Source organism: Anas acuta, chromosome Z (genome assembly GCF_963932015.1).
Source record: "Anas acuta chromosome Z, bAnaAcu1.1, whole genome shotgun sequence".
NCBI classification, from domain to species: domain Eukaryota; kingdom Metazoa; phylum Chordata; class Aves; order Anseriformes; family Anatidae; genus Anas; species Anas acuta.
In genome coordinates, this window is record NC_089017.1 from 46,419,262 (window position 1) to 46,443,885 (window position 24,624).

Sequence of the window (24,624 nt, forward strand, 5' to 3'; positions counted from 1 at the left end):
AGAAAAGGAAGGACAATGAGCCTGGGAACACTGTGTGCAGAGCACCAGTTGTCCAACAGCATGAATGCTTGTTGTGAAGCCCATGGCTCCCAGTTACAGAAAAAAAAAAAAAAAAAAAAGAAAGAAAAAAAAAAGGAATTGGGGAATTTCAAGTAAAGACTCATGATAGCAACTACTTCCTTTGCCTCTTCTTCCCCCAAAACCTTAAGTTGTATTTTAATTCAGAACAGGAATTTCAAGACAGGTGAGCCAGTCCTGTAAAGCCAGAAACCTGTAACTGGTTTAAAGACAGCGCTTTATTTCAATTTCACTTACACCTGTCCCTGAGGTGAATGGGATAACAGAACTGTAATACTCTAGAAGTCATTGCAAGGTCTTTCATTATGTCAGTGATGTAATTCTTGTTAGTGGCTGATCACTGAGCAACCCTTTCGCTTTTCAAAGTGCAGGTTAGTTCTGGGGTAGAACATAGTGTGCAAATTATTTGTAGGCCTCCCTCATGGACAAAGGTTTCCAGAAATCACTGAAAAAAAGACAATGTCTAAAAGCCTAAAATGCTTTTTTTTTTTTTTTTTTTTTTTTGGTATAGATAGGCTAAAGAATTAGTTATTTTAAGACACGTGGAAAATAAGGAGGTGATTGAGTGGGGGAGGGGGACACTTCTGACATCTTTTCAATGTGCTTTTAAAAACCTATACTTTGGAAAGAAAGATTCCAAGACAACACCACAAGCATCATTTAAAGTTTTCAACAGAGGAAAGGGCAAAAAAGTAACCCCCCTTGCTCCAGCCAACTGGACGTATATACAAGTCTGATTAAGCACAGTCTCAGGTCATCAGATACTGGAGCAAACAGTATCTCAAATCATGAAGAGACTGAGTTGATAATCCAAATAGTGGCCTGTCTCTATCAATTTTGATCCTTCAAGACAGACTGCAAAATTTCTTCATTTCTATGTTTGGGTTCAGGCAGAGTCACCAGACTTTGGCAATATGCCCTTGTCCTCTAATGGATCTCTGGCTGGTGGATATCCAAGGCATTCCTCGGGGATGTGGCAGACCCCTCATCCTGTGTGAGCTAGGTAAGAGCCACCCCACCCCACCTGTAAATCCAAAGTTCTGCATCCGTGAAATAGGGGGAGAAAGAATGAAGAGAGGAAAGAGATGCTCTGATCCCTCCCAGAGATGTTGAATGCAGAACCAGTCACATAGATATTTCCACAGTCCCACCACGAGAGAAGCCAATACAGAACAACACACAGACAGGCAAACACTCTTAAAAAGTTTTTATTAATTTTCATTGTTTTGTTTTTTTTAAAAAAAAACAAACCCGTCAGTGCAACAGTTCAGTATCCCCTTCCTATCCCCCATCAGTAAGCAGTAATTTTAAAATCAGGAAATACCGAGTGCTGAAGCCAATGGGTTAGCATTTTGCTATTTAATTCCTTCTGTCAAACTCTGAAAAAGTCCTCTGTATAAATTAAACAATGAAAAAAATGTTATTTTCAATTCTATGTCATTACAGTCAACAGAATCATAATAATGCATCTAAAATGTGTGTCCACAATATATCAGGTATACATTTTTGGGAAAAGAAAGAAAAGGAAAACAATATGACATTCTAAGCTTGTTAAAAGGATAATGGTCCCGTATGTTTTATTAACAGGTTAGCAAAACAAAATCCAATGGATTACAATATTTACATGTTATTTGAAAAATAAAGTAGTGATAAAAGCATGTCACAATCATTTATTTCTTTTTTTTTTTTTTTTTTCTTTTTTGGTAACCATTACAAACACCCAATCCAGGTATGGAACTGTTGAAATACATTTGAAATGAGGCCAATTAAAAACAAATACAGACACAAAATGTGTATTTATATTTGTCCCTCCAATGTGTTTTTCACATGACGTTCCCTCCCTACTTCAAAAAAAGGCAAAAAAGTTGGAAAAAAAAAATCAAAGGAATCCCCCTACCCCACAACTGATGAATCCTCAAACGCAAAACACCATGCTTCAAAAGTAGCACTTATTCTACAAATGCAACATTTTTGCCATCAATTTTATGTGAAGCTCTCTGGGACACCACTTTCCCAGCAGCTTCCTCTTTTCCCCCCTCCCCCTCCCATAGATCCCCCCCAAAACAAATGAAAAGAAAAAAAAAAAAAAAAAAAACAAAGACACATGCATTTCTAAAACTAGGTTTCAGTCAAGTACTTTCTACTTTTTGGAAAGAAACTCTTTTTTGTTCACAATCAGAACATACCATGGGCACCAGATCCTGTATTCCCTGTTCAAAATCCCCTTAAGTTTGGTAGGCTTTCCATTCCAGGAAAAGTGCAGGATCAGCCACTTAGGTATGCAGGTTCCTATTCATTCTACGCTGCTCCCCTCATGCTAAAAGCTAAGGAGGAGGGGAAAAACTCAGCAACTCCACCTTGAATCGAGTAAAGTAGTTCTCCAGGCTCAATGTCATATGTAACTATTACATCTCCACTTGCAAAAAGATGTGTTAACAAACACCCCTCCCCTCCCACCACACCGAAACAAAAAAGAAAGCACGCACACCACGGACAGAAGAAAACAAGGCAGCCAGTCTTAACAAAAAGTTACTGGTGTGAGACTGATAGATGTTAATATGACAAGCAACAGAACGGTTATGAGGACCTATGTGTTTGGCCCGCAAGCTGCATAGCTGTGCTGTAAGTTTGGTTCTTTAGTCTTAAAAAAAAAAAGTTAAAACATCTTTGTTATTTACGTATGTTTAAAATTAACAGCAACAACGACAACAGCAACAAAAAGTTCTATTCACAAGATCTAGTCTCCTTTCCCTGTCCCCCCTTGAAAAGAAATAATTCATTTTACATGACAAACTTAATTGTGCTGTATTTGTAACACCTCAGGCTGATAGAAAATAAATGTGGCAAACAAAACCGCACAATCAGTCACATGAAATCTATCAAATCCTAAAATTATAACTGAATACTAACAAACAGCTTACCTGGAATAAAGGATGACAATTCACAAACAGTTATCTAGGAATTAAAGTCTCTCTCTTTTTTTTTGTTTTTTTTTACTAAAATAATTAAAAAAATCACAGTATTTTAAGAAATAAAACCCACACTGGGATTTTAAGCACAATTTGTTTCTTTCTTTAAAACTTTTTTCTTCTTCCATTCACCACCTTGCCCAGCAGTCTCTCTACATTTAACCACAATGACAACAGGTAGTACTGACAAATGCAGAGATCTCCCTTGGTTAATTTTGAGGTACTAGGAAACAGGTGACTGTTTTAAGCAAAGCAGTTTCTGTTTTGTTTTTGTTTTCTTTTTTTTTTTTTTTTTTTCTTTTCATTTCTAAAGCAGTTGCATTCAGTCTGGAAAAGCATTATGTATTAAAACTAGAAAAACGCACCAAAATTTGTGCGTTGAAAAGTTATCCCCCTTACTTCTTCCACGCTCACGATGCTTCCATTCACAAACAATCCAAGTCTCCACTGCAAAGCACGTTGTGTAATGTAGGAGTATGGGGAGTTTCTTCATTAGTCCAAGATGAATGTAACTTCCCATTGTCAAGATCCAGAAGAAAAGATGCAGTGATGTAATGGAGCCACTTATTCCACCACTTAAATAACTTTAATACACACACACTCACACAGGTACCAGTGCTTTGAAAATAGATCATTCAGTCCTAAAAGCAGCTTTATTTCTTCCGTCTGCCCGCCCCACCCGCCCTCCCCATGCCACTCATCACTGTTCAAGTACGTTGGTTAAAATCACACCAAATGCTTATTCGTTTTTGGCCTCCGGGTTTTCTTGGAGAGGTTTGTCAGCAGCTACCACACTGACTACTGTTTCACTGTTGTGGGAATAGTCCAGCACCATTTTCTCAATGCTTTCTTTTTCTTCTGGCAGTGTGCTAACAGTCTCCTCCACGTCCTCCTTCGTCTGGCTGTCCTCGCTGGTCCCATGCTTACTTTCATTCAGTGCCCTGAAAGCCAAGCAGCAGAATACAGAAACACTTGCAGTCAATACAGAGAACAGCAAAGCCAATCCATGCGTATCACAGAAGGGGGAAAAACAGACCTCTTCCTAAAAAAGTTGACACAAGCAGCCACACCTTTGCTACCTCATGCTTAAGAGGAGAGGTGGTGGAATGAAGCTGCCAGTGGGACCCATGACATTACAGCTCAAAAAAAGGCACGGGAAAAGAGTATTTTTCCCAAAGAGTTAAAGATCTGATAAAACTTCTTCTAGCTTTCAACATTTCAAATACTCTTATCTAGGTGGACAAGATTAAAGGTATTAAGATTAAAGTATTTTTCATCCTGCCACATTTAAGTTACAATATTGTATTTAAATGTCTTCTGCAGGACAGCAACCTTGAACAAGATCTGTTCTTTGAAGAAACTCTTGTCAGCAAAGACATCTCTACTACAGAACTGATCTTCATCAAGAGAAGGAAAATTAAGCGTTCCAGAGACAGCTATCTTATCTGTGATGCGTATCATCCCACGGTGTGCAAACTGCAGTAGAAAGACAAAGATCTTTGCTATGAACTTCACTATGCTCATTTTAAGAGGAGTTCATTACAATTTTAACCTCCCTTTAAGGTCTTACCATAATTTCTCTGCACATAATCCTTCGCATTGTTCTACATGTTTAGCTGCAAGCATGCAAAAGAAACATAATAAGAAAGAAAGGAGAAAAAAAAAATGGTGCTTCCTAGAACATTCCTCGTAATTTTTTTGCCATTTTTAAGTTGCTCTACTGGCAGTTGAAGTCAACAGCACACTCTGATGAAGTTAATCCTGGGGCAACTATGTGGTATTCACTTAGGGACAGCCCTATAGTCTACAGCCACTCCGGGCTGTGCAGTTAAAAAAGGCTGAACTGGAAATTCTCATACAGAGACATCCAATAATTGCAGCAACACTTAAGATAGAATTCTTCCTTCATGTAAACATGTTTGTCTTCCTCATGGGACTTGCTGGCAGGTGAGAATACAGTGGGGGAATACACTACTACTGTTACCTCTGGCTCTTTGGTGAAGGAGTGTAAACCAACTTACATGCCATGTCTCAGCACATGTCGCTCCCACTCAGAGCCTTCTGTAAACGATCGGCCACAGAACTCACAAGGGAAGCGTTTCTCCGGAGGACCAGTGTCAGAAAACATCATGGGATCTGGAAAAGGTCAGCACAGCCTGTGAATTTTTACGTCCCAGGGCAAAAAGGGACCACTGCGATCCTACTCTGATCCCTTCTGCTGCTCCAAGAGAGAAAAAGTATCTCTAAGAAGCAAAAGGACATACCCATCAACTATTGTGTTTGTGAAAATGCAATTCCCCCAAAGCAAAATGACACTGCCAAGTAACATATTCCATCCTAAATCTTAGAACATCCCTGCAAAGAAACGTAACAGAGTTACTTATTACACCCTGTCCTTGTATTTCAATAAATGAAGGGACTGTGGAGTTTTAATTCAAAACTAACACTGAGATGAGCTTATGGTTAAAATGGCTTGAAAAAAAATGAAAAAAAGGCCATCTACATTTGAATTTTTTGAATTGGCTGTACACAAACTCTGAGAGCAGCCCTGAGGAGGACTTGGGGGTATTGGCTGATGAGAAGCTCAACACAAGCCAGCACTGTGCACTTACAGCTGAGAAAAGCCAGCTGTATCTTGGCTGCACCAAAAAGCAGCATGGCCAGCAGGGCTGGGGAGCTGATTGTCCCCCTCTGCTCTGCTCTCGTGAGACCCCACCTGGAGCGCTGTGTTCTGCTCTGGGGCGCCCTTCACAGGACCTCTTAACATGGACCTGTTAAGGGTGAGCCAAGAGGAGGCCACAGAGGTGATGAAGGGTCTGGAGCACCAACCCAAACCATTCTATGATTCTGTGGCTAACATGTGATCCTCAGAAGAAATAGACTGTTCATTATGAAGTCTTACAAGCTAGAGTATCTCTAAAAGTCTTGCATCATAACTGCATAGGTGTTTCATCCCATCCTAGCCTTTTTATATGAAGGCCTTGGGGCCTCATTTGCAGAAGTGTCTAGCACCTTGTAATACAAGTGAACTCAGTGGCAGCTGAGGGAGCAGTATTTCTGAAAGCCAAAACCCACGTGAACACAGCCAGCTTTAACAAAAGATGAAACATTTTCTCACAAATTAAGAAGATCACCACACAAGCCATTAAAAATAATTGCATGGACTATCTCACTTGATTCTTTTGCTGGATATGAGACAGCACCATCTGCTCAGAGCATTAATTCCTTAGCAGGGATTATCTTAAGCAAGGAATCAACAGAATGTCTTTCTGACTCCTCCCAAACTACATAATAAAAGGGATTTTGCTTCTTTCTAGTTCTGATCTCTGCTCACTTGATTTCTTCACTCACAGATTTACTCTGTTCAAGATCAGCCTATGATCCTAAAACTGTCCATGCAAGCACTACTATCCATATGTAAAGTTCTGTAAAGGTATTTTTGTGACACATATCCCACTTTACTAAAGTTCTATATGAAATTATTCTTAACACCATTTGTTGCTTCTTCCCCCTCAAAGAAACACCCTCACTTCCTATTTTTTACTGTTGGTGATTTATTTTGCAGATAAACATCACAAAGCAAGGTGCTGTGTCAATAGGAACACCAGAAATTAAATCAATACCATTAATTCAGTTTACACAGAATCACAGAATGGTTCCAACCCCCCTGCCATGGGCTGGGACACCTCCCACCAGACCAGGTTGCCTAAAACCCTATCCAATTTGTCTCTGAGCTCTTCCAGGGATGGGGAAATCCATCTGGATCTTAATACCATGTGTGTGGTACAAATTTGTAAGTACACTGCAACACACAGACATGGTACAGGGACAAATATTTGTAGAGGGCAGATGTTCTGGAAGCAGAAGTTGCTCTACTGTACAAGAAATATGCCTGCCATATAGTACACAATAGGAACTTCATTCTGGGCCTCTACAAATAAGAGATATGTACTACAGAGGATATTTTGCTGAAACAAATAGGGAGGATTTATATTGGCAATTCCCATTAAGATTTGCAAGTGCTACTCTAGTAAATCCACCTTCAGAATACACTCTATTGTTCACCCTACTTCCTGATCATTTTCATTTCTAGGGCTGTGAATTTGGACTGCTTCCCTGGAGGAGTATCAGAAGCTGCTCTTCTCTGGGGCCTGAGAATGAGAGGGAAGAGAGGTAACAAACCGCACAGACACCTGACACATTTTCATTTTTGGTGGTGTTTTGTTTGGTTGGTTGGTTGGTTTGTTTTTGTTTTGTTGTTGTTTTTGTTTTTGGTTGCTTGGTTTGGTTTAGTTTGCTTGTTTGTGTTTTGTTTGTTTGTTTTTGTTTTTGCATAATATTATGTACAAGAACTTCTGGATCCTTCCCTGCGCGCCCCCCCCCCCCCCCTTCTACCATGGAAGTAGATTCTGGTGAGACAGAGGTCATCTGGGACGCAGTCTCTAGCAGGGGCAGTGTTTCCTTTTGTGGTGTATGACAAACACCCTCTTTTTCCTCTCCAGCCCCTGCCATCTTCTTCATCCCAGGTCATTATGTTTTCTGCAGTCCTTCACCAGAAGCAAAACATTGTTTTCCTTTCCCATCAAAGACAGCTGTTCAGCTCTGCTGAGGGGACATACCTATCTCTGTCTGCTCGCATGGGCACTAGTTCTTCTTTGGTACACTGCCCCAGTTGTCCATCTGGAGAAGCAATATGCTCCTCTCTGCACCTTCAGTACTGTGCATTCCAGTCTCAAGTCAAAGCAGTGAATCTAGGCCACTTGTTTGACTCACAGGAAGAAACCTTGGTTCTGCCGAAGTCACAGACTTCAGAGGGTTCAGGCAGCATTTGCTTCCAGATACTCAGTGCACAAAGAGACACTCTCAGCAAATCCCACTTCCTGCTAACACCACAAAGGCTAGAATCATCAAAAGCACCCCCCAAGAGGAATATGAGACTACATAGTTTGATGTGGTTTGAAAGCTGTGACACCATTAGCCACTGTGACAGTCAATATTTAAAAGCATGGGTCTGGTCCTCTGCTAACACAGCAAACCATTTCTACGTTAGAAGTATCTTCTAAAAATCCATTGGGAGACGATGTCAACATGCAACTCTGCATCCAATCACACTTTTAGCTCCTGTCTCACTGGGACATTTTTCTAAAGTGTACTTTGGATCTTGCACCTTAAAGTAGTAAACTACAACTTGGCAAGAAAAATACAGTAAATATGACTTCTGCAGTAGGCATAAATGTTTTCCTATTCAACCCTGTTCAACCTATCATAGTATAAAATATTACAAGTTGTAATAGATTAAAAGGAGAAAAATTAATAATGGCGAAAAATCACCCGTATGGTCCAGTCAGGAAAGAATGCCTGCAAAACAAGTCAGAAAATACGCATGCTTTTTTAAAATTGGTCATCTAAACAATCATGCACAAGTCCCTTTTTAGCCAGCTGCTGATGAGAAATACACAGGTGGCAAAAGTACAGAATAAAACTTAGAAGTGTTCACACACTATCCCTTGCTTAACTATAGATCACATAAAGCACAGAGATAACACTTATCTATTTTCCCTGTAAGTTTAAATCTCCAGCATAGAAGGCAACATTTTTACATTTGCACAATGAATGTAACAAAATTAAGTATCCTAAAGCTAAGTTAACCAATGAACTTCACCTTGGGCTGTCCCCCTCCCTACAGCACATTTACACGGATTTGTAAGGCCTGGCAGACTGCATCTTCTTCCTCTTCGACTGGGTATCACAGTTTCCATGGTCACTTCAGTACCACTGCTTCTGTGTAATGCTAAGGTAATCCTCACAAGGTCAGCATGACTTTACTAGCTGTGGGTCTATACAAAACATTAATCACTATGCTGTATCTGCAACTGGGGGGGAGGGGTGGTCCTGTAGGCAAAGTGTTCCAGCCACGAGCCTCTGAGGGTTGAAGCTCTGCCTGAACTGACACCTGAGCAGGCTTTCAACACAACTTAATAACCCTGAACTTTGAAATGCATATGGAGCTAATATCCCTTTAGCAGGTCCTCTGATTTTTCTACTGCTACTACCTAAGATCTTGTGAAGGATACTTTTCATTAAAATGTAAATGGCTTCCTATCCAACTAGCTTCCTTTCTCATTTAAATAAAAACTATCATTAACTACACTTGAAGTGAAGTGCTACTGATAAGCACAGACTGAATTTATGCTGCAGGAACACTAAACAAAAGCCAAGACACTGAGGCCTGGCTATTAAGACGTGAGAGAAATGAGCTACACCTCTCTTGTTCTGAAAACAATTTGTGAATCCAGAAATCTTAATTTTTCAAGGTCTATAATGATTCGGGGAGACACTTTTTCTTTTGTGAACAACTCCTGTATGAGTTGGAAATCAGTCTTCCACTGAAAGTTGAAAATTCAGGAGGAAAAAGATAAACATCATGGCATATCTTTACTTAAGTACATACAAACTTAGCTAACTGCAGTCATTGGCACCTGGAGGGTGAATGACCCCCAAGATCCCAACATCGAGGCATCACAGGGCTTATTAAAGAGTCATGAACATACTGTATTTGACCAATGAACCAAACACCAGAGCAAACTAAACAACACACAGTTTAGACCAGATACTTGCAATAGGTTGGTTTTCAGACTGGGAAAGGGCAAGAACAACATACAGTTTGATTTATAAGGGTATTACTTTTTCCCTATTGACATAACTTTGACCAAAACAAATGCATTAGAGAGTACATGCCCTACCCTTGCTGAAATAAGTGGGATTATTCATAGAAATGCACTTATGCACATAAATACACAATGGTATATATTGGACATGGACCTACCCTAGCTCTAGAGTTGCCAACCGCAACAACTACAACAGGACTAGCTCTCTAACAAGGAAGGAATGCTGGGCACAGAGTTAGGAACAGCCCATAAAAAAAAAGTTTGGCCATGACTCCTTCGTCCCTTGCTTGATCACTGCCAACTGAGAAGCTAAAAACTGATTACCAACACAGAAAATCTGTCAGACCACTAAAGTACTCCCCGCTTGCATAGTTTTCCAAGACCTTATAGATGTTATCTGCATGGGCAGATAAAGTCAAAGATCCTATCTGCATTTTCTCATAGTACGTATTTTCTTAACAGACTGAAAACTTGCAATAAGGATTAGAAACATGAGATTCCCCCAGGAATGGTGTCTTCACAAAAGCTCCATTCTGTTCCTCCTGGCATGCCTACATGACTTTACTGGAATGTGCTGTAGAGTCAACAGCTGACCTTCCTTGTTGGGTCTGGTGGGGCACATTGCTGTGTCTTAAAAGAAAAAGAAAAAAAAGCACTGTACTGACCTCTCTCTTCAGTCTTGGGGCTTAACTCTTCTTCTTTTTCTTCCTCATCACTGCTGGAGCTCTCTGTTTTTCCCTTCATTTGTTCCAACTGGTCCAAGTTAACCCGTCCAACCAGCTCAAAGTTACGACTCACCTTTGACAAAAACACTTTTGTCAGCAATCAGCACAACCATCAGCTACTCAGAAAAAACACCACATATGCAAAATGAAATCCAGTACACCCCAAAGCCTACTCAGCCACAGGTGACATACAGATCTAGTCAAATTAACACATTTATTTTCACCAACAACAATTCATTTTTCACTGTTTCATCTGTGTTTCTCATTTTGTGGTTTTCAAAAAGTAATGCCATTCAATAAATTATCCTAATCTCTTCCTGTTTTTGAGGCATTAAAACAAAAGAAGTCCAAGAACTGTAAAGCACTAAGTTGTATCCTACTTTTACAGGATCATTCAACTATGATGGATCAAACATTGCCATTGCACAATTATATTGAAGGAAAATTGTTTGTGGCTGGTTCATTCAGCCTCACACATGAAAGCATGAGTCCTTTACTAAGCACGTGGCTGCTGCACACCATGTACACTTTCACTCATTAATAACAGATTAATTCTCACGAACAGCTTCAAAGTGCTTTGCAAACTGATATATAGACTATAACGTGAACACTTCACCCAGCAGTTAAACTCAGCAAACCCTAGGGTAAAATGCACCAGCACTTAATAGCTCAAGGCAGCAATATGTAAGCAGCAGCTTAGGGCACAGAAGTCAGGAACTCTACCACATTCACTAGAAACAGCAGAGGAACAGTCCAGATCTACAGTAGAGGCAGACAGTGGAAGCATGACCAGGAAACTATGGCTAATACTTGTTTGATGACGAGAGCCCTCTGAGCTCATTGATCACTGCTGGTAAGGATTTTGGATTCATCTTTCACACAAAAAGATAGCCCTCCAGCAGCACAGGCACTGAGCTACAGAGGCAGAGAGGATGGAGACAGGAATGAGTGCAGTAAAACACCTCCTGCAAGACGCTGAATGAAATACCAACCCCCACTATCTTTTATGCCTCTGCAGAAAAGGGAATCTGAATGAACCTAAGGGTCATATGAATTAGACTCTAGTATATGTCCAAATAGCAATCTATCCTAAACGCAGTGGTGTACAAGTAATCAGGTCCCTAGAACTACTACCTACAGACACCTGGGATGAGGTTCTCTGACTTGACATGTTACCCACTGAGACTTAAACAGACAAGATGATGTGCAAGGCATTTAATTCAACCCAGTTCACGCACAGGAACTCTTTAAGGTGCAACATATCATTTGGGTAACTGAGCCCAGAACTTGGACACAAATTAGTAAGATATGAATTAGTGAAGAGAGACACAGAAAAGATACTGTGAACTATTGGGATCATTATTGCAGGTCCAAACTGGAAGAAAAAAGGTGAGGAATAATATTCCCATTCTGATCCACTGTGAAATGAATGAGGATTAATGTCTCCTGGATATGCCAGAGCTTTTGCTGTGGTGATTGGAAAAGGAGGAGCATCTCATGTACCATATGAATTGCAGAAGACTCTGGTGGAGTTATAAAGAAGAAGACAAACAAAAATAAGCACATCAGGCCAACATTAGGTTTACAGAGTTTGTTTTTACAAGGCAGCCAAACGTTTATGTGTTTGCCTTTGTGTTTTTTTTGTTGTTGTTGTTGTTGTTTGTTGTTTTTTGTTTTTTTTGTGCGAAGAGTTTTGCTGGGACTTCTGATCTGCTAATACTGTCAACATAAACATGTTTAGAGGTAAGGGAAGTGTTGTTCAGTTAATGAAGTGAGAGTGAGTTTTAATGAGGACTTGGGCAGCTCAGCTCCAATAGACGGAAGCAAATAGCTGCCTCCCCTGGAAATGTAACAAGAAAATACTTTGATAAATACTCCAAAATACAACTAAATCCTAGAACTTCAGTGTCTCCCAGATACACAGTTCACAGCTACAGAAATTCAAAGTTAACAGGAGTCTGTGGGAAGTCTTGTAACAGCTTCTTAAAGACTGGATTAGGTCTGTACTCATTGACTCCACAAAAACTCCAAAGCAGTTTTAAACTAGGACCTAATTACAGTTGCTGTTTATCTTTCCTGTGTTAAATGTAAACGGAAGGTATTGCCCACTTTGTTATTAAAATATGCATGGCACTTCATGCTGCTGAAGTTGCCAGACCAATCTTATGTTTGGAATCTCCTGCCTTTTAGAAAGCTGAATCATATAGCCTTCATATTGTTTTCTAATGCTTTTTTCTTTTTTTTTCCCTTTAAAGAATAGCATTCATAAGTGCCTTTCCAGATGATCACATTCTGCAGAAAATAGTTTGCCAATTCTGATCAATCTAACAGTTTTAGAAACTCTCAGTTCTGACTTTCTAAAGAAAAAACAACAACAACAACAACAACAAGTGAAATACAACATGGGGTTAGTTTCCAGGTTGTCATGGGGTGGGAGGAAGAGAAGGCAGGTTGGCTTAATCAGAGTTAACATGCAAGTAAACTAAATGCTTCCTTTTCAAGAGTAGACTGTTACAAATTAAAACTATTTTGTAATTACCTTGTGCTCATCTCGAAGGTGAGCATCCAGCTCTTCTGTGTGTTTGGTCTCATAGTAGCAGAGTTGGCATTTGTAAGGTTTCAGTTCATTGTGCTTCTCTATGTGCTGCTGCAAGCTCTCATCACTGGAGCAGGTAAAGGTACACTTATCACAGCGGAAAACAACTCCCTGCAAGTACTTTGACAGTTTGGAACGGCAGACTTCAATGGGGACGACCCGCTCTTCTGTAGAAACAGGACAACATTCACTTAACAAATTTTATGAAATACCTGGCCACGTGTCAACAGCTTGGGAACTACCTCCCACACAAACAACAGAATTTTGTATAAGGCTATGCAAATCCACCTACATAGAAGTGGGACCCAAACTGGAGTAACACACCAAAAAAAAAAAAATTCTCTGCAACAACAGGGTCAATCCTCTAAGGCTACAGATGCACACAAATGTAACCACTCATTGGGTAAAGAGGATGGGAATGGAGCTTTTGGAGCAAATGATATTCAAAGCTACTTACTGGTGACTGTGAGGGCAAGTAAGGCAGCACCTTTTTCTGGAAGAGACTGTGCAGTTCAGCCAGCACCAGAAACTCCCAACACATCCATAACTGCTAGAAAGCTCAGATTCAAAATCTACACACACATCATGTCACACCTCCCACAGTTCAGATCAAGGATACAAGCATGTACAGCAAATGCTCTTGCTGAGTTTTTAAACTCTCAGCTTCTCAAACAAAATACAGATGTTTAACAGAGCAGCAATTAGTTTCAGTCTTTCGACAGAACCAGAATCTGATGTAACACACATCCACTGTGTTCCCCAAACTGTGTGCACAAGGGAAATCCCAAATTTGACCCTTCAGCTGAGGGTCACCAGAAGGTCCTCATTATGGGATTTTGTTACTCAACTGGCCTTTTTTAATTAGAACACTGAAATTTAGTACTGTTTTCCCTTATGGACTGCAGATTAAAGGAGGAGTTTGATCCTCCTCATGCAGGTCATCCTTAACATATTAAAACAAATTATTAAAAAAAAAAAAAAAAGCCTGAATATCTCAGGTGGTTGACAAGAAGGGTACAGGAATGAGATGTGGTAATCCACATACAAATCTGAGCAAATGGGCCCTTCTCTTTAGTGAGGAGGGTAACATCACAACACAAGACAACCAAAGAAATACAAAGTCCCCTATGGCTTCTGGAAGGTGGTAAAAGCTCCACTATTCTCTTATCTTCACCTAATCCATGTGCCCATGAAAATATTCCATCCTCCTCAGCTTCTCCCAGAATACAGAAGTTTTCCTACCTCATAACTGCCACTTCGGCCACTTCAAAAAACCAAAACCTCTAAAAAACCTGTAGGACTTTTCTACACCAGTAACAGCTTCTCTAGCTATAGAGCCGCTAAGTTTTGGCCATTTGGTGTGGGAAGCAGGGAAGGGAAAATACTGTCTAAGAGACAACAGAATTTAAAGCTGTGATTCTGTGGTCAAAGATTTTTTTAGAAGCTTGTTTCTACTGTGTACTTTTGGACTTGCTGAATAAGTGAAACAGCTGGTTTCAAAAGTGAAAAGGCTAAGTTAAGCATCCAAAAAGAGAAATACCAACTAAAATATCTGAAAATTCTCTTATCCTATAGTACATGGCACACATTTAAAATATAAAACAAAACACTAAAACATCAGATAGTACAAAATGTTTTATCTACTACTCTGGAACTCAGCATTTCCTTGCTCACATCAGGAAACCCTATTTTCTCGCAATTACACATACACTCTTCATATGGAAAGCAACACAGTAACATGAGAAAAGCAAAATAAACATAAATTCTAGAATGAAGGATTTTACTTTTAGGGAATGATTTAAAACTTTTACTTGATGAGCTCATAGTGTGATACCTCCAAGAAATTACTTTGGAACTCTCAGGATGATTTGGACCCAGAACCTCACATTTTGTAAGGTGATGTTCTTATATCTGGCTTGCCCCTATATAAAGATTTCTGTATTCAATTACTCATTTAGAACGCACTTATATGTGAGCAACTAGTGAAATTACAGCAAACCATAAAGCCTCTAACAAAATTGAAAGATTTAGCTTCTTAAGTGTAGACTTCTTCAGACTTTAGCTGTGTCTAAACTAATCTAATTTGGTGGTGGTGTCACCATTCCTGGGGGTGTTCAAGGAAAGGTTGGACCTGGCTCTTAGGGACATGGTTTAGTGGGTGACATTGGTAGAAGGGTGATAGTTGGACCAGATGATCTTGAAGGTCCAACTTAATGATTCTATGAAACAAAGACTTCTATATATGCTTCACGGAAAAGATGTCATGAATTGTGAAGTAGTAACAAGAGGTCTAAGAAAAAACAAGAACAACAAAATAAACACCTAAGCAGCATCAACTTGGTTTAAGAAATTCAAGCATAAATTAGACTCAAACATTCAGCTTAATTCCAGTGCAGATCAGAGAACACACTGAAAGGCCATTGACACGCTAGTTATTTGCTACTTAAAGCAGACATACATTTTTTGTCTAGAGTCATAAAAAAGACCATGACTCTATCAGTCCTTAGTTAACAAGGAAAATTATTTACTCACCAACAGACCATAGTACACACAACTCATTTCCTTCCCTTAAATGTAATGCAAGAGCAAATAAAATAGTTCTACTATCTGCTGAGCCTACAGAAAAGTTATTCGGTACTGTTGGGTGTTTGCACATACGCATTTTTTGCCTGTAATGAATGTAAATACAAACTACAGTCACAAAACACACAGCATTTTGTGTTTCATTAGCCAAAAGCAGGTAGACTACAAGGGTTCTGCATGTATGAATGAAGCTGTGTGTACAAGGGATAACAGCAGAAACAACCATGTGTAAGGAACATGGCAGCAATGAAGTCTTTTGTGGGGTAGATTAAGTTGGAAATTTGAATTTTTTATCTTGAACTTACTATTTGAGAGAAATCAGTGCAGTTTCTATTAAATGGAAGAACAAAATCATCATTTCAACCAGCAAGAGAGTAAAATGATCACTAAAAGAAGAAAATATAATTCCCCAAGGACTTTAAAGTAGACCTAACACTGATCTTGGTAAGTTGCATTCAGCCCTGGAAAAATACCAATGTGTTCCAAAATGCTACTGGACAGGATAATGTAACCTAATTACACTGTCCAGACTAAGTTAAAGGCCAGTAGTTCTGCTGGCCATGGAGTGAGATTTCTGTCTCCTCTGTAGAAGGTTCCTGTGCTTGCCTGCCAGAAAAGCTAGAAAGAACTCAAGAACCACACTCTGTCTCTTCACCTGCCCACATAGCTGAGGATCAAATCCTCTAGATGTGTCAGTCCCCAGATATGGCCCACCAAAAGGCAACGAATCTGTGCTCCACCTGTGCCTGCAAAAGGGATGGTGAGCAGCTTTTAAACTGATACGGAATTGATTGAACAGAATAGGTTACACGTGCAAGAAGGCTCTTGAAGGCATCCTGTTTGCCCGTGTCCTCAAGGTGAAGCAAATTTGTTTTCTAATTATTTCACACAGAATCACACAGAATTTCTAGGTTGGAAGAGACCTCAAGATCATCGAGTCCAACCTCTGACCTAACACTAACAGTCCCCACTAAACCATATCCCTAAGCCCTACATCTAAACGTCTTTTGAAGACTTCCAGGGATGGTGACTCCACCACCTCCCTGGGCAGCCCGTTCCAGTACCTAACAACCCTTTCAGTAAAGAAATTCTTCCTAACATCTAACCTAAAACTCCCCTGGCGTAACTTTAGCCCATTCCCCCTCGTCCTGTCACCAGGCACATGGGAGAACAGGCCAACCCCCACCTCGCTACAGCATCCTTTAATGTACTTATACAGAGCAATAAGGTCACCCCTGAGCCTCCTCTTCTCTAGGCTGAACAAGCCCAGCTCCTTCATCGGCTCCTCATAGGACTTGCTCTCCAGGCCCCTCACCAGCTTCGTCGCCCTTCTTTGGACCCGCTCAAGCACCTCGATGTCCTTCTTGTAGCGAGGGGCCAAAACTGAACACAGTACTCGAGGTGCGGCCTCACCAGAGCCGAGTACAGGGGGACGATCACCTCCCTAGCCCTGCTGGTCACAGTGTTTCTGATACAAGCCAGGATGCCGTTGGCCTTCTTGGCCACCAGAGCACACTGCTGGCTCATATTCAGCTGACTGTCCACCATCACTCCCAGGTCCTTCTCTGCCTGGCAGCTCTCCAACCATTCCTCACCCAGCCTGTAGTTCTGCTTGGGGTTATTGCGCCCCAGGTGCAGGACCCGGCACTTGGCCTTGTTAAACTTCATGCAGTTGACCTCAGCCCATCGGTGCAGCCTATCCAGATCCTCCTGCAGAGCCTTCCTACCCTCGAGCAGATCGACACACGCACCTAACTTGGTGTCATCTGCAAACTTACTGAGGGTGCACTCAATGCCGTCATCCAGATCATTGATGAATATGTTAAAGAGGACCGGCCCCAGCACCGAGCCCTGGGGGACGCCACTAGTGACTGGCCTCCAACTGGACTTGGCTCCATTTACCACAACTCTTTGGGCCCAGCTATCCAGCCAGTTTCTAACCCAACGAAGCGTGCGCCAGTCCAAGCCAAGAGCAGCCAGTTTCTTGAGGAGAATGCTGTGGGAGACGGTGTCAAAAGCCTTGCTGAAGTCAAGGTAGACCACATCCACAGCCTTTCCCTCATCCACCCAGCGCGTCACTTTGTCGTAGAAGGAGATCAGGTTCGTCAAGCAGGACCTGCCTTCCATAAACCCATGCTGGCTGGGCCTGATCGCCTGCTTGCCCTTCAAGTGCCGCATGATGACTCCCAAGAGGATCTGCTCCATGAGCTTCCCTGGTACTGAGGTCAAACTGACCGGCCTGTAGTTCCCCGGGTCTGCCCTCCGGCCCTTCTTGTAGATGGGCGTCACATTTGCTAGTCGCCAGTCAGCTGGGACCTCCCCCGATAGCCAGGACTGCTGATAAATGATTGATAGGGGCTTGGCCAGCTCCTCTGCCAGTTCTCTCAGTACCCTTGGGTGGATCCCATCCGGCCCCATCGATTTGTGGATATCCAAGTGCCGTAGCAGGTCACCAACCAGTTCTTCGTGGATGGTGAGGGCCACATCCTGCTCCCCGTCCCCTTCCACCAGTTCTGGGTACTGGGTATCCAGAGAGCAACCGGTTTTGCCGCTAAAGACTGAGGCAAAGAAGGCATTGAGCACCTCTGCCTTTTCCTCATCTCTTGTAACTAAGTTTCCCCCTGCATCCAGTAAAGGATGGAGGTTCTCCCTAGTCCTCCTTTTTGTGTTGATGTATTTATAAAAGCGTTTTTTGTTATCTTTAACAGCAGGCTCATTTCTCACAAGCCATTCAGCCTTAGAGCTTATAATGCTTTAGGCCTGTAAAATTCAACTTCCACAGACCCTAATTAAGAGGTAAATATACTCTCTATTTCAAGTGCATGCTGTTCCATGAAGGACTACAGGTGCAACAATTTGGAAGTAAGGTAAGAGTTATGCATCTGTAAATGTGCCTTTTTACACAGGCGGAACATGAAATGGATCAAATCCTTCACTCTTGATTTTACGCACTGCACCACTCCATCTACCTAAAAAATGATCTTCTTTGACCACAGATCACAACTGTACTCTTATTTTATCAGTGCAATGACTATAAAAGAAGAAGGCTATTCCAGACTGTATTCACCATCTCTCATTCTCTCTCGGTGCATGTTACTTCTTGTCAAAAATTGTAGGGGTGCCTTTTTTTCTTTTTTCTTTTTTATTGTTGTTCTGTTTTGTTTATTAAAACTTTTACTGTTTTACCTCTTCCAGTGCTCTAGCGGGTTGTTTTTTTGTTTTGTTTTGTTTTGTTTTGTTTTTCCAGCAGCACTATGGCTCAAGGCTAGTTTGTGCATTTGAAACAACAGGAAAACAAAAGAACAGGTCCAGAGTGTCCCCTACTCAGGAGGTAACCACCTCCTTGAAATGGGTCAGAAATACCTCTGTAAAGGCAGCACAGCTACATGAAGTGCTCTTTCGCTACTGCAACTAGATACTCGTAGTGTAAAGTCTATGTTTGATGGAAACTTCCCTAACTGAACCCATCATGTTCTTTCCTCCGTCTGTCTATCTGTATTTTAAATGTTTGGTAGCGTTCACTGGTGCGCTGGCACAGCCACAAACAAGAGCACACCTTGGCATCACTTGGAACCACACAGTCTACTGTACAGGGGTTAACTAAACCTTCCTCTCTTCTGAAAAGAGATAATTGTGGAATATGCCCTGAAGCTGGGCAAAATCTGACACTGCAACACCTTCAAAGACAGGAAGTAAAAGCATCTGCCAAACTTTTACAACCAAATAAGGCAGCTTTGTGATGTGCTTTTTGAATCACTGACAGGTCATTTTTTCCCAGATGTTTCATCAGAATAGCTGTGCTAGGAGATAGAAATATGTATCAAGTCTGCCAACCTCACTCCTTTGGTACAAGAAGGACTTTAACCAACAGTGGTAAGTGCTATGTTATAAGGAATTATGATAGCGCTTGTCACACCAGGATCTTCTCCAGGAAAAAGATGGCATGCAAAACTTGTGTTTGCACACCACCAGTATCCTACTGTGAAACTCTGCCCAACCTGCAAGCAGGCAGAGTGCCATCCCAACACATGGGTTTGGATTTCGGCAGCCAACAGACCATCTACAAGCATCAAATGTGATAGCTATGGGCAGGAATCCCAGCCCAGAGAGCCCAAACAGCTGTCTCTTCTGAGCTAGCAAGCCTGCAGTTAATACAATATAGAAATCCCTAATCCCATTTTTAGCTGGGTTAAAAAAAGAAGGGAGAAGAGCAGAAAGAAATGAAGTCTTAAAGAAAAAAAAAATATGATCATTCTTGTTTTGATCCTAAGAACAGTGACACATACTGAAGAGAAAGATTTCAAGGAAGTAATCAAGAGATATTCTGGGTACAGTAAGTTGGTATACTGTACCCCAGAGTTTTTGATAGCAAGGACTTTACAATAACAAGGACAAAAGCAGGATACAACTTTGGCCTAGATCAAAGCTGTAAAATAGTGCTACTCTTGGTAAATAGGTGCTTGAAGACTATTAAAATTGTTTTTAAGCTTTACTTTAGAGAGGTTGAATTTGTCCTGTTTCAACAGATTTGAATTTTACAGGAAACTATTAAGATGTATCATTTAGAAAAGAACAAAAAATACCGAAGGCTTGATGTCCTATTGGTATCCTAATGGCCTATTCAACATACTTGTGCTCAAGCACAGAGAGGTGAAAATTTAATGACGCCAGTCTAGAATACACGGATGTTGTTCAACATTTCCCTCATCAGACAGACACATAAAGGGATATCATTACCTCTGTGCAGAACTATGTGGTCAATCATGTTGCGTTTGTATTTGGTGTGATATAGGCAAAGAGGACAGCGAAGGTCTTTGGGTCCTTCCTCAGGAACTGCCGAATGCCCAGCTTCCACGTGCATAGTAAAAGCAGATCTGTGAAACAGGAGGGAGAGATGGAAGCAGTCAAAAGAGGTGTGCAGTGAACGATGAAGTGTCATGGCTCTATAAGGAAAGTGTCTTGTAAAATGGTACAGATACCACTCAGTCTTGTCTTCACAGTGCCACATGGCATTGCAGTAGGGCGACTCACATGAGTAACACATGAGCAAAAGTATTTGCAGGCTTGTATCCTCAAGTAACTGGCACACATTCTGACAATATATTCTGCATGGATTGCTCTATAGTCACATTGCTATAGTTAAGATAGCAAAAGAATTGCCATCTTCTATGTTCATTATTTGTCCTCAGGCTGAAATATTCTGTGTATTTTTTCTAACAAAAAATATTTGTTAGCAACTAACTGTTCTGGACTGCAGGGGTGAATACAGACATATTTTTGGAGGCAAATAATACTCTTAACCACCTCTGTCTTTGTAAGACAAGACTATTGTGATATTACATTACAGGCATACTTAGAAGTTGTAAGAGACGTGCAACTCTTCCTCCATACAGAGGAAAGTAACTATATATCTACCTATCCACAAGCTCAACTACTGAAATGAGAGTTCTCTGTAAACTTGGAGGACTTAGTTGTTTTGTTGTTGTTGTTGTTGTTGTTGTTGTTTTTTCCTAAGGTAGTCTGCAAAAACTAGTGAGATTGACACACTGAACTTGAGTTAAAAGTCCTCACTTAAATTCTGCAAGACTGCTAGCTTGAACAACTTACTAACACAAGTGGCTCTGGGCACAACCAAGTGATCATCGAATTTTACAGGTGTATTTCTATCAACTTCAGTGAGTGCTTTCATGCATTGAAGTTTCTACAGTGATTTTAAGAGGGGGTTTGTATGGGCTTTTTTACCCCTTTTCTTTAAAGGGAGAAAACATAGTGTACTTCCACAAGAAAACTTAGTTCTTGAAAGTTTGAGACACCACATGAAGAAATACAACTCCTTTATGCAAGTATGTGTATCTTTAATTGCCATTTGATTTAAGATGATTTCAATTAATCTCAGTAAAAGGCACTAGGAAGATGTGAGCAGATTTAATGGATCTAATAATAACTGGTAATCTTTAAGACAGATAGCAATAAGGGTATAAAGCATAATTGTACCATAAAGGCAGGGGGGGTCTGAAGGTATAAATAAATAATAAATTAAAAAAGGTTGTTCTTGTGGAAATTTATAAGGTTTGTGCTCAACATTTCCTTTAACACAACATCTTTCCTGTACCCAATCATACTATTTACTGTCACCAGTCTCCTAAGTACTTAACACATTTCAGAACTCAAATGGCAGCTAGGGAACTTAGGCTTGAGGGTCCAGCATATCAGAGTGAAATGATGCACAGGTGCATAAGCCTTTTATCCTTAGGGAACAACAGCTAAAATACACACACAATGACAGCTGAGATTTTACATTCTGCAACATCTAATTGGATTTGCTGAAATGTCTCTGTGTGCTATCAGTTACTCTGGAGAACACACTCCAGCTAGATAAACAATGGGAGAAATAAAATTACATGAGAGAGGTTTCTTCAGAAAGGGATATAACTTTTCATATCTCCTTAAAACACTTGTGTGTGTTGTTTTTTTTTTCTCATGCTTCATGCCAGTCTCACCGGGAAATGACCTTTTTTTCTAAGAGAACATTTTCACACCTGAGGATAAGGAAAACCCTCTACTTGCGTATGTTAAGGAAAAAGCACTACCTGTACCATCTCCCTCAGCAAGTAAAAGCTACTGCAAGGACTCACTGTGCTTTCGTCTGCAGCAGATGGTACCGGCTGTTGTAAGAGAGAGGAAAATGGATTACATGGATGCTGCTGTGATCTGGCATGGCATTTCCTATGTTTCTCTCTCTGGTCAGCAGTGGCCATGTTTCTGTTAGCTACAGCCAGCTCTCAAAGATCTCAGAAGTCTTTTCAAGTGCTAAAAAATCCTTGTGAGTTCAGTTTATCTGTTTTCCACAGTACTTACTTAAAGCCTGTATAAAAGGAACAATCTTTGCACTTGAAGAGTTTTTTCCCTCCATGCTTGTCACGGTAATGACGCCGAATGCTCTGTATGTAACCCGAGGAGAATTCACAAAATTCACAGTTAAGGATGGCTTCCGTTTTTTCCATTCCTGCAGCACTCCCTGAAAGTGGGATTGGACTGACATTGTTGTTGTTCCTGGCTAAAGCTGCAGACTGGTAGTGGTTCAACTGCTGTTGAACATCAGGAGGCTCTGAGTATGAAGAGTCTGTAGAGAAACAGAGAGAAGCTATTATTCCGTGTGGATCAGCAAACCTAAAAAGGTTCAAGACATGCTCCAGCACCTATTGGCTTTTAGAGAGGGTTGACCAGGGGAAAGACATCAGTTATGAAATCCGCTGACAGCATTCTGAAGGGCTTAAGAAGAAGAGGTATATCAATTCTATACCTAACATGCAATCTACAATATAAAAGTTGATCAGTATAAATTATGCTTTTTAAAATCTGATTTGGGGAGGGAAAAAAGAAGTGACAGGTTTAAGTTAAAAGTAGTTTAAAAAGAAGTCTTAAGACATTTTTAATTTATGAAGGTAAACCATATTAATCATACTGCTGAGCACTTATGCATTTGGCAAATCAGTCAGACCAGGTTCTTTCAAATTGTTTATGCCAATTCACGCCAGATAAAAATCTGGCATAGGATACATGTGAGTTGCCTGTGTAATAGGGGAAAAAATGGTAAAGAAAAAAGAAATGGATACTCTTCCCTAATCATTCATGGAATTATTTGAGAAACCCACACAGAAAGTTAACTAGCGAAAAGATGAAATTTTACTTTGTCACAGTTGAAGAGGTCTTCACAAAACATATTCAAGTACTCTGAGTTGAGGATGTTTGAAATCAAGTCATCATGGAAAAAAGATATTTACTCATAAATTTCAGTAAAGCAAACTTCTAAACCACATTTCCTTAGAAGTTACTAAGCTTTGATATACTGAGAAAAAGATAAATCTGTATAGCCACCTCCATTCTACAAGCCAGCAAAACTCTGTCACACCATTTTAATGGCATGTGGAAAAACACAGTCCAGAGGTATCTCAGTACTGACACTAAAAGCTGTAATACTTCTACTTGGACCCTTCAAAAAAGGGAGGTGTGGGTGTTGAACGTTTTCCGGCACACTGCTTATATGTGGAGGTTAGGAATTCATCTCTTTGTCCTGTGTAACCCACAGCTGCCCATGAATGGCACAAGTGAAAGCAAATGAATAAAGCACAGATGAATTTCAGTGTAACTTTCATGAAAAGAAGACAAAAGACTCTTTTCTTAAGCTTTTTGGAAGAAGGAAAAAAAGAAGAGAGAAAAAGAAAAGAAGTCGGGATACAAACTGTACCAGCCAGCTCCTGCTTTGATGGGTACTTCATTTTCCAAAGCTTAATTCCCTGAGGCTAGATATGCAGGAATTCTCTAACAGACATACTTGCGGGAACTTAATACCATCCATTCTAACCAATTAGTAAGGAGAAACAAAAGGCAAACAGGCCTATACAGCACTCAGCATGGGGACTTCTCCACCTGTCTTCAAAAGAGTAAAATGCTCACCCCTCATTTCTCATAAATACAAAAGAGGGTTATACATGCCTGAGAAACAAAAAAACAAACCAACACGAGAAAAAAAAAAAAATACAAGCTGGAGATAAATGTCTCCAGGCTCCCCTGGCTTCATCTCCAGGTGTACAGCAAAGACAAAAGCAGAGACATGAAAGATTCTGGTTAAATTAAATACTTTTTGTTTTTCCTATCCAAGTCTCATGAACAGAGGCTGGATTACAATACAGCATTTATCAAGTCTTGTTTTCACCAATTCTACAGCAGGTTCCCTCACCATGGAGGACTCACAGTGAGCTCTACCAATTCAAATGTCAAGTCTTTCTTTTCCCTTTTGTTTGAAGCAGGCTCCCATTAGATTAAAGTTAGTAATTAGCAATTTAGTTAGTAATTTACTGTTCTCTTCCTCCGAAAGAAGGCATCAAAATTTTACAACACATCATGAAGATTCCCAGCCAAGGCCTCAGTGATGTCCACCACTAAGAAATCTGTGGGTTTAAAAAAGATGTCTGGTGTCTATTATTCCAGTTTTGGAACTTTCA

At 40.5% G+C, this 24,624-nt stretch overlaps 1 protein-coding gene across 8 annotated transcripts in view; it reads right to left on the reverse strand.

The window, feature by feature from the left end:
• Positions 1 to 1,270: 1,270 nt before the first annotated feature.
• ZNF462 (zinc finger protein 462) overlaps positions 1,271 to 24,624 on the reverse strand; it is a 99,457-nt gene continuing 76,103 nt past the window's right edge. For all 8 annotated transcript variants that reach the window (XM_068667998.1, XM_068668006.1, XM_068668003.1 and 5 more), the window contains 6 exons: positions 22,478 to 22,742; positions 20,357 to 20,493; positions 12,980 to 13,203; positions 10,381 to 10,513; positions 5,069 to 5,183; positions 1,271 to 3,988 (listed from right to left, as the gene is read on the reverse strand). In XM_068667998.1, coding sequence (XP_068524099.1) covers positions 3,787 to 3,988; positions 5,069 to 5,183; positions 10,381 to 10,513; positions 12,980 to 13,203; positions 20,357 to 20,493; positions 22,478 to 22,742 — 1,076 coding nt within the window. In that variant the 3' untranslated portion in view covers positions 1,271 to 3,786. The remainder of the gene's footprint in view (positions 3,989 to 5,068; positions 5,184 to 10,380; positions 10,514 to 12,979; positions 13,204 to 20,356; positions 20,494 to 22,477; positions 22,743 to 24,624) is intronic.